The sequence below is a fragment of the Vicia villosa genome, linkage group LG2 (assembly GCF_029867415.1).
Source record: "Vicia villosa cultivar HV-30 ecotype Madison, WI linkage group LG2, Vvil1.0, whole genome shotgun sequence".
Lineage (NCBI taxonomy): Eukaryota > Viridiplantae > Streptophyta > Magnoliopsida > Fabales > Fabaceae > Vicia > Vicia villosa.
Window position 1 is genome coordinate 154,259,017 of NC_081181.1, and position 11,284 is coordinate 154,270,300.

At 35.8% G+C, this 11,284-nt stretch overlaps 1 protein-coding gene across 1 annotated transcript; it reads right to left on the minus strand.

The window, feature by feature from the left end:
- Positions 1–7,029: 7,029 nt before the first annotated feature.
- LOC131652569 (WEB family protein At3g02930, chloroplastic-like) lies at positions 7,030–10,907 on the minus strand. The gene is made up of 3 exons (XM_058922464.1): positions 10,534–10,907; positions 9,810–10,113; positions 7,030–9,583 (listed from the first exon to the last, which is right to left on the minus strand). Exons 1-3 carry the CDS (start codon positions 10,548–10,550, stop codon positions 7,277–7,279), a joined length of 2,628 nt encoding a protein of 875 aa, XP_058778447.1. The 5' UTR covers positions 10,551–10,907; the 3' UTR covers positions 7,030–7,276.
- Positions 10,908–11,284: the final 377 nt, after the last annotated feature.

Here is an 11,284-nt window from a genome sequence, read left to right on the forward strand (position 1 = left end):
CTTAACTATTAAGACTTTTCTTTTTCAAATTAGAAAACTTTGATTAATGCTTAACGAAATTAAACTATGTTAAAAAATAAAAAAATAAAGAGCTTACTAGTGAAAGAGATAGGAGTAAAACTTTTTCCTCTCCATTGTTTAAAAGAGTTGTATAATTAAAAAAAACCTTATAAATAAAAAAAATGTTATTATTTTTTGTTTGTATGAGGCTTAAATTAAAATTAAAATAATAAGGTATGATAGTTGGTTGGTTTAGAGATAGGACCTCAATTTCAATGTGCTAGGCATAGGACATTGACCACTAACCAAGACTAATACTCATAATAGAAAAGTCTCAATATTGGAGTAGGAGGCCAACATTAGATATGTTATGTGAATATTTTAGAATATAGCTTAGGACAAACAAATCAAACAAGTAATATAAAATTGACAAAACAAGGAAACACATGTTAGTTATTTATTCTTATATTTTGAAAGTATTTATTCCCTCACAAAATTTATGGATTAGTTTTTTCACTAAGTTTTTATAGATTGTGATAGAGTCGTGTCAGGTTCATGTACCATTTTAATGATGTATTTTTTAAGGTGGTTTAAAAAAATTTATATTTCAATGAATCAAAGACTCAAATAATAATTATTTGCGTGTTGATGGAGACAACATGCTCGTGCGGATCGCTACGTTTATCAAATTTGATCAACGATAATGATTTGAAGTTTGCTGGTCCTGACGTCCCCTATATCTCATCAAAGAGAGGCTGGATTCTAGGATTTTGGTTTGCTTAAGAAGGTCAGCCCCCTTCTAGTATTAATGGATGTGAAGGACATTATCCTCCAAAGTTTGAGTCTGGCAACGTAAGTCGTCCATGACTGCACGCATTTCTATCATGCCATTCAGATCGTCATATGACTCAATGTTGGGCAGAGTTGTTACCTTTTTGTTTACAATGATGGACAAAGGAGTTAAACACGAGGATAGAAATCTAGCCGAATGACAGGATGGTGACTCGAGTTAGTTTTACCAAGGCCCTAAGGTAAGCGTCAATTGTACTTACTAAAAGAACAATATGTGACAACCCTTTGTGTTATAAGTTTGTTAGGGGTTTTAGGATTGTTATGGTGTTAGAGGAAGATCATGCAAGGTGGTGAGAAGCTTTGTATACTAGTGTTCTTTAGGTCAATTGAATGCCCCTAACCTTAGAGTTGAGACATTTATCTCTTTGGTATAAATCTAAGGCTCCATGTAACGACACTTTTATCTCTCAGGAGTGTGGAAAATAGGTGGTTATTCCCTCAATTTTTGGAGAGTGGGTCTCTCATCGTTGATTTTTTTCATGTCATTACTAAGTGTGGACACGTCACTCCCCATGTTTTTACATATGGCAAAGTAATATAGAAATTAGACGCCACAACCAAATGATTAGCATTTTTTCCATTGAATGCATGGCTAGAAAGCAGATATGGGCGATATATAATGTTGGACAAGATGTCATGGCATTGTTATGTGACAACTTGGGTTCTATTAATATTTTAAAGAGTCTTGTTTAACGCAGTAAAACCAAGCACATTAACATAAGACATCTCTTATTCAGGCAACTTATGAAAGATAAAATTGTCAACCATGAGCATGTAGCAACTGAAAAACAGTTAGTTAGCTGACATGTTTAATAGGGATTTAGATGTAATTCAGTTTGAAAGGTTAAGGGGTGTTCTTGGTGTGTGCATATGTGACAACCTATAGCGGTCAAAGCTAGGAAGACATGCAAGGAGACTAAGCAAATATCTCTCTGCAATGCTTTATGGTGCACGTGAAATGAGGTTGATTATTCCTTTTTAAACTTTCCTTTTACCTGGACCTTCGTTACAAGCAAGGCTACTATTCTTATATATCTCTTTTGAACTAAGTGGATTGTTCTCTCTCCCTTCTCTCAAGTTTTTTCACTTCTTTTCAAAATGAGTCAATCATATGGAAAAGCTAAGAGTAAGGAGGCTAATGAGCTGAAAGACAAGTCTGGGAAGAAGACTGGTGTTCCAGAATCAAGGTAGGCTGAATTGGAGAAAAATAGATCCAAGGTGGAGACACATGCTGGATCATCTGTTGGAGAATTTGTGACTTTGAAGAAGACTATGACCAAGATGAAGTCATTGAAGAAAATATATATGCCAAAACATGACTTTGACTCGGATGTTAATGAAGATTGGGTTACCTTCATTGATTCAAGAAGATAGTTTGGAGATCAAGTATGAAAGGTGTTGATTCCAGGTGTTTTTGCTTAGTCTCTTTGGCCCTTGTAGTTGGCCATGTTTTATTTCCTTGTAGTTGGCCATGTTTTGTTACCAATAACTATCCTGATGCTCTAGCATCTTATTTAACATTTGTGATATTGGTTGATATTTACTCTTGATCTGATGTGTGTATGTGTTAACATACTGACATCTACGCAGACTGGCTGATTTTTCGGGGATCATATTGTCTAAATTATGGAGAAAAAAGGGAGTAATGATGTGTAGGGGTAGTATATTATGGCTAATGACTTCTGAATATATGTATGGTGCTGATATATGTTGTTGACTATTTTGTGACTGGCACTAACTGATGTGTTTGGTACTAATTATTCTAGTTTTGTCATGTGCTCACATGTTGGAGTATCTAGCATGGCATTTGACCCTTGTGTGAGCTGATCTTTGTGTGTTAGTAGTATCTGTTGATTCTAACTTAACTACTAACTATGTATTCATGTATGACTAACTTTGTGATTGCATGGCTGGCTATTTATGAGAGAATCATTGTGTGACTGACTGACTGTTGTGTAGAAGCCATTTAACTTCTGACTGTGCTACTAATTTGTGTTATTGCTACTTTAATTTCTAGTGTTGTTGTTGTTTTCTATGTGTCCTTAAGTTTGTGTGCTTAATGCTCGACTTATGTTGCACATCTTGTATGTTTTTGAAGAATTTTGTTTTGCCAAAATTTGACAAATGAGGAGATTGATGTTCCTTTTGAATTGGTTGCCCTATGCAAAACATGGTTTGTTCCAGCTGTTTCTTTGAAGAATGACACATGTGGGAACATATGTCCCAGCATGAATGCAATATCTTGCCCTTGTGAGCAGACCAATGTTAAAGTTATTTTGTGCATTATTTTCGAATTGTTTCAATCAGATTTGTTGCGGATTGTTTAGCAATATGTGTGAGATTTGTTTGACAGATATTTGAAGATCAAATCAATTTAAATAGAGATTTAAATTTGAATTTGAATTAAAAACAAATCATATCTTTTGTTGGAGACTTTTATGGAACAAATCAATCCAACTGTATAGCTATAATTATGGACAAAATCAAATCAAATATCCAAAGGAGAAAAAATCCAGAATTGCATTTCTATTTAAGGAGACTCTCACCTCCTCAATGGGTGTGTGCGCTAGGATTGAATATCTTTGTGCTAAGTTTATTTTAGTCTTTTGTTTACCGTTTCTTGTACACCATGCTAGCTCTTTCATTCATAACTTAAAGTTTAATAGTTGGTTTGTTTAATTTAATTGTAATTCAACATTAATAACTTTGATTATTGTTGTTGATCACTAAGATTAGTGATTGAGAGAAAGTGAGAGGGGGTTCTCATATTTAGGGGGACTCCTAAATAGAAAGGCGCTGTGGTAGAATTGAGAAGAGGGACATTGAATAAGGGGGTTGTTCATCTAAGACACTTTGTACTAATTATATAGAATAATGTATTTCCTTTCTTAGGTTGGATGCCCCCTAGATGTAGGTGTGATTTGCACTAGACTGGGTTACCAATTATCTTATGTTCTTTATTGCTTTTATGCTTCATCATCTTTTATAAGCTAAATTGTCATATCTTGGTTGGACAAATTGTCCCAGACATTTGGTCCAATATATGTCCTCTAAGGAACAAAATTTCAGGGCCTAAAACAAACTTAGATGGCTTAAAGGGCTTATTCTCTATCTAGAAAGATATAATAATATTCATTCTGATATCAAACTCCAAACCTGCACAATTCCTGTTGAACCTTTTCGGTGTGCGACTTCTCCCACGTTGAAAACTTTAACTATCCTGTGTTTATCTCTCATACGAGGCAAATTATTTGGTAATTCATCTGCGGTAAACTCCTTGAAATCCTCTAGGTTCCCTAACACTTCTTTTGAAATTGTCGTTTCCTCGTTTGCAACACTCGTCAGCCATTTAATCACCACTAGACAGAAAAATACAATTTCTTTAACAACCTCATCAAACTCCCTTTCACTTTACGTCATCATTAAGAAACTAGACTTATTTCCTCATGGATTCTTATCAAAGTGCAAAATAGGAGTCATAGCAATTTTATGTGTGCCATGTGTAAACATCATCACATTATCCCGACCTCGACAAGTGATATCATTATCAAACTCTCAAGGTCTACCAAATAAAATATGACAAACATTTATATCAAGAACATCACAAAGTACCTTATCTCTATAATGTTTTCCGATGGAGATATGAACTCCCCGGGCTAGTGTTACTCGAAATTGGGAGCCCTTGCTTACCCAAACGAGGGTGTATGACTTCTCATGGTTTTCTGTGGACAACTTCAAATAATCTACCAATTTCTGTGACACTAGATTCTCCATGTTGCCACTATCCACAATCAGATTAAACACCTTGTTCTTTATATAGTAGTGTATTTTTAACAAATTCTTGTGTTTCCCTTCATATTTGGATGCTAGTAAAATTATGTTCAACACAAAATTTACCCTCTCATCAAATTCTTGCTTTGCAAGCTCAACCCTTGCATATTCGTTGCCAACAACTGCGTCCTTCTCTTGCCTCTTCCTCCTTCATTTCTTGCGTAACAGTAGCGACTCTCGTTATTGGACAAACATTTTGATATGTGACCTCCTCCATTACCATGTAACATGTGTCTCCAATAAATTTAGCATATGGATTATTTTGCTTTTGGACTGGTGTTTTACCCTGCTACACACTGCTAAGGCTGTTGGCCCCCTTATTCTCAAGGTTGAAATCCCTGGTTGTTGCACTTTTTCCATGTAGCCTACTGATTAAAAGTTATTCAAGTGGGAATACCTAAAGGATGAGAAATTTCAAGGGGATTTCTCCATCAATTATGCCTTCAAAGCTAGACTAGATGCCTCAGCCATTATCCATACAGTCTGCAAACTCATTTTCTCCTCCAAAGATCCCTTTAAGTCATTGATGTATCGAGCTACCTTCTGGCTCTCTGATTCTCCCAGTTCATTACACTTAGAGAAACGCAGGAACTCAACTGTGTATTCTGTTACAGTTATCTTTTCTTGAACACACTCAATATACATCTTATAAAGAATATGCTCTTAATCCTTCGGTAAAAACCGTTCCAACATCAATTGTTTCTTTCTTCACCAAGATTTGACCGACCGTTTCTTTGCCTCTGTCTCTGAACAACAAGCTTATCCCACCAGACAACAGTAGTACTCTTAAGTCTGATCTTCGCCATCTTAACTTGTTTATTCTGATGGACACCCATGACGTTGAAGAACCTGTCATCGTCGATCTGCCAATCCAGAAACTCTTCAACTCCCATTGTTCCGTAAAATAATGGAACATCATACTTCACTCGATAATCATGGTTATGTTGATTCCCATGATCAAATATTTCTTCCTCGTCGGGTTCTTCTTCTTCAAAACTCAAATTTTCAACAATAACAACACGATTGTTTTCACCCCATGAAACCCTAATTGGTTCACTTCTCTTGTCTCTTCGTTGGTTCCCGTTGTTGTTGGCATTGTTTACCTAAATTGTTAAAGTCGTCATCTGTTCAGTCAAAGCAGTTAGTGTCGTGATAAAAGTCACAATAATTCCCTCAAGATCTACTCTGGTCAATGGTTAATCTCTCATGGTTGATCAAGCTACAAAAAAAGAGGAGAAAACCTGCTCTGATGCCACCTGACGCAGTTGGAATCACGAAGGATTAGCAAGTGCTAAGCCTAATCCACCAAAAGAGAAAATACTTGAATTTTATTATGATCAAAGATAACCTTAACGGTCAAACCCATAGATGTTTAAATACATAAAAAAAACACTAATGAGCTTTTAATTCAAAGCAGAAATAAAATAAAACAAAACAAAAACCTAATGGACTTTTAATCCAAAATAGAAATAAAATAGAAAAAAGAAACTTTAATGGACTTTTAATCCAAAACAAAAATAAAATAGAAAATTACGGAAAATATTAAAATGTTGTATTCAAGCATGAAACGGACTATGATGGCTTAAAAGGCTGATATATCATTGCAAAGCAGTGAGTTGGATTTGCTAGTCATTCTGATATCAGACGTCAAACCTACATAATTCATGTCGAACCTTTTTGCTGCACGACTTCTTCTTCGATATGCGCAGCCAGCCTTCCTACATCAAGTTCCCATCCCCGTCCCTAAAATGTTTTCGGAAGAACTTGTTCTTCATCCCCGTACAGAGAAATTCTTCAATATTAGAACCCCAAACAGAACAATCTCCGTAAAGATTTGCACTAGCGGATGCAAATTGACACCCCCTTCTACTTATATTTTTTTCGCTCTACTTAAATACTTTCCCTAGTCACTATTTTATATTTTATAAATTAAATATATCAATTATTTATAAAAATATCAATTTTGAAAAAAAGAATATAGTAAGAGAAGCACCAAGTATTATGTAATTGTATGATGTAACAACTATTTTCCTCTAAAATTAAATTTCAGCCTATATATAATACAATTGTTTTATTAAATTTCAGCCTATATATAATACAATTGTTTTAAGTAAATCTTACAAAAAAAAAAAGGTAGAAGTCATTTAAGCTGGACTTTTTGGTTAAAAACTAAACATAATTAAGTGCAAAAAAGGTAATGAAACATAGTCATTTGTGTACTATTACATGCCCAAAGAAGAGGTGCACAGAGCAAACATTAACTTTCAGTATACTTTAAACTTCCATTAGAATTAGGATAACATCAAATACAATTCAACTTAGCCACTTTTTTTGGTCAAATCTATATAAAAGGACAAAAGCAGCATATAGTAAAGTGAAAAAGCAAAAAACTAGAATTCCATCATCACATTCAGAAGTGTGCAAGCCAAAAGAACTGATTAGAGAAGAATCCTAAACAAATATTACAAGCCTCTTCATTCTTTAAAAAACCTATTCCAATAACCAAAAATCATCATAATAATAAACCAAATACATTCATTCATTCATGCAAACACTTTAATGTTCAAAATATACCATCAAAAGCAAACTATTGCTATTTGCCACCACTCTTTTTCTTCAACAGGCTTCCAAACTTACCAAGCAAAGCTTTCTTCTTCTTCTTCACCGCTTGTTGCTTTGTCGGCGAACTTCCACCGCCCTCAATGTTCTCTGTCACAGATGTTCCATTTGTCTCGCTATCGTCTATCTTTGACTCAACTTCCTCTTCAAACGATTCTTCTGGTTCTGTTACTTTCTCTGGCGAGAACTCCTTTTTCTCTATCTTGCAGCTCTCCCACATTTTCAATTCAACAGAATCATCTTCTTTCTTTCCCTCATCTTCTTTCTTTGGCTTTCCATTCACATTATCAGATTTGAAAGATTCTGTTTTCTCAAACTTGTCTTTCAAGACAATGTCTTCTTCATGGGCCGAAACTGAAACCGGAACCAAAAGCTCTTCTTTAGATATGCCGCTTTCTCCTCCATGTCCATTCTCTTCAGAGAATTCTACTACTTTAGGAAGCAAATCGTAGTCCTTCTCGCTATCGGTGAGATCACCGTTTTCCACGCTTTGGTTTCGTGTTGTAGCTTCTTCGAGCGACTTAGATAACTCCTCCACCTTCTTAATGGACGTGTATTCCCTAGACCGGAGGTCCTCGTTTTCTTGAAAAATATTCTGAAACTCGTTTTCTTTATCCAGTAAACTCTCTTTCAACTTCATGTTCTCAGCATGTGCTTCTTTAAGTGCTTCCTGCAGATGGATCACCTCAGCCTCAACTTCCTTCATGTTTTCTTTCAGTTGAGCTTCTTCCTCTCTTTTGACATTCGCTTCTTCTTCGGTTTCTTTCAGTAAAGAAATCAACCTGTTTATTTCGTTTCCGAGGGAAGAGTTTTCTTCTTCGGTTTTCTTTAAGCAGCTCACAAGATGATGTTCTTTCTGCTCCCACTCCACCTTGGAGTTTGCAATATCATTGTTGGAATTTTCAATGCTAGATGTAAGAACATCAATCTCATGATGTGCATTGTTAAGCATGGACTCGAATTTTTCTTCACTAGCTTCTAAGACCGATTTCAAATCTTGAATCTGAGTCTCATAGCTTTCATGTTCGGCTTGGTAAGATAATAGCTTCTCTTTGGATTCTCGGGCTTCTGCAGATACTTCATGTAATGCAGAAGCTAAGCTGTCCATGGCCTTTTTGGTCTTTTCTTCTTCGTTTCGAGAAATCTCCAATTCATTGGTGAGTTTGTTTTTCTCTTCTAATAGGGTCTGCACACTAGAAGCTGAAAGTTTTTCGTTGTTCAACGCCTGAACTTTCTCTTTATTAACCGCCTCGATTTCAGATTCGAGAGACTCAATCCTCTTCGACATTTCAAGACTTTCTTCCTTAGCCACAAGAAGACAGTGCTCCGAGTCCTCGAGATCTCCTCTTTGCCTCCCAATTGTCATTTCCAACATTGCCACTTTCTCTTTAAGACTAGAAATTTCAGATTCTGCATCATGCAACAGTTCATTTTTACTTTCTATCTGTTTCGTTGCAGATTCCAAGGACAATGACACGGATCTCTCTAACTTATTTGCTTCTTCAACCTTCGACTCGAGTTCCTCGATCTTCAATTCTAGTTCCTCAACCTTTTTTCTCCACTCGTCTAGCACACTGTGCGCATAAGATTCAGTCATCTTAGCAGCTTCAAACTCCACATTAAGCTGTTCAATCAAAGCCTCTTTCTCTACCAACTTTTCACCGTAATCCTTCGCCTTTTCAAGCTCTTGCCTAAGATTTTCAATCTCCGTTTGCAGCTCCAACACAATCTTGTTTTCACTTGCTTCAGTTTCCATCTTTGAATCTAGTAAGCCCTTCAACCGTATCAGTTCAGCCGAAAGAATCTCCGCTTTCTCAACGTGAAGCTCAGCAATCTTAGTTGCATCATCTGCGTGACTCAGTGCCTGGTTCTTTGCATCACAAGTCATGACGAGTTCTTGCTTAACTCGCTGAAGCTCCTGAGTGGTGGTGAGAAGAGCCGACACATCCAAAGCATGCTGGTTCCTCACGCTTTCAAGCTCTTTCTGCCATTCCTCTTCCTTCTTTTGAGCAGCTTCAATTCCAGCCTGTTCCAGCTCAACAGCTCGGAACTTCTCAATCTCCGAATCATCCTCAGCACGTTTCTGAGCCACCATTGCCTCCCTAAGTTTCTCATTTGCTTCCTCAGACACTTTTTGCGCTTCTTTAAGCTCGTTTATTGCCTTTTCTTTCTCTTTCTCAGCCTGAACCAGCTGTTCTTTCGCTTTCTTTAGATCTTCTTGCGCGACATTTAACTGTGTCTGCAATTCTGAACTCTTTACAGCAACTCTCGGCATTGGCTTCTGAAAAAATTACCAAAATATTAAATCAAATTAATCGAGATCTACTCTCAGAGCAAACAGTATGAACAAAGTGATTTTTTCCAGTATCATTTAGCATGCGTAATGAATGAGAATTGGAAAGTTCGAATGCTTAAACAGATTTGGAAAAGAAAAAGCAAGTTCAAACGCAACAACCATTTGGCAATAGAACTCGATCTCAAAGAAAGAGGAGACACAAAAAGCTTACATCAGCTGGTGTGGTAGGTCTCGGCGATTTCCTCTCAGCAATCGGCTTTGAATTCAGAGATCGCGGCGATGATTTTTCAGCAGAAAGGCGCGTAGCTTGCAATGGCGAAGGCGAAGGCGACTCAGATTCCGGTTTAGACACACCTCTACCAAGCTTACTAACTCTCGGAGTTGCCGGTGATGTTTTATTAGGAGTTGCCGGTGGCACTTTGCTGAGAGTTGCTTTGTTCGGCGTAGCCGGCGATGCCGCTTTGTTCGGCGTAGCCAGCGATGCCGCTTTGTTCGACGATTCCGATAAACCAGATCTATCATATGTTCACAATGTAAACACCATATCAAACAATGCATTAAAATGTTACATCTTGATCAAATTCAAAACATGGATCTAATTACTAAACCTAAGTTAACTAACTTTTGATACTAAATTCAGTTACATCTATCTAAATTATCAACCCAAACTCATCAAACAAGAACAAAAATGAACTTTGAGTTAAACCCATTTTCAAAGTTCAAACTTTGAACACACACAAAAATAGAAACAAAAATTTAAGAAAACTCATCAAAAAATCCTTAATCAACAGATCAAACCTAATAATCAAAATCTCACAGTAACAACCCAAACGGAAGAATAAAAAAGAACAAAATGTGATGAATTGATGAAACCTAAATCAGATCTTAAAGCAATAAACATAAGAAAAACACATAAAGTTCAAAACTTAACAAACCTGGATTTTGAAGCCATGATGAAAGAAACCAAAAGAAACCAAAGCAACAAAAGATGTTTCTTAAACTGTCAGTTACAGAATACTAAATGTTACAATTCCAACATTGTCAGAAACAAAAAACTGAACAAATTTGGGGATCAAAATCAAACTAATAACATCAACAAAAAAAAATCTTCTAGAAAATCATTGAGAGAGGAAGAAGAAGATGATAGAACAGAAGATTTAAACAAAAACTAAAATTAATTGAGTTGGTTTTCCTGTCTCTAGAATGGCCACACAGAAACCCACTTTCTCTCACTAAATCAATGTTTTTTGTTTCTCTCTCTTACCCATTTTCTTTACCAGTACTTCAACAACAACTACTATAGTTTATCTTACTAGTGTATATTTTCAGGTGGAGAATGTGAAATGACGAAACTAACCCTTAGTTTTTCTAAAATATGTGAGATACAAAAGCATGTGTTGCTATTACTTTTTCAGAGGTAAAGACTTTATCCTTCTTTTCAGGAAAAAAAGAAAAAGTAAGATTATTAGAAACTGTTTTTTTTTATGATGTTACAATTTTGTGTTTTTGTAAATTAATATTAAATTATTAATAATTAATAATAAGATGAGATATTGTACCTGGCATGTGCATGTTCCGAGAATTTGAAAAGGAATAAAGAAAAAAGAAGTTGGTTATATGATTATGACATATGGTAATAAATTAAAAGTGGGTTTTCATTTAAAAATTAAAATGCGCGAAGATGGA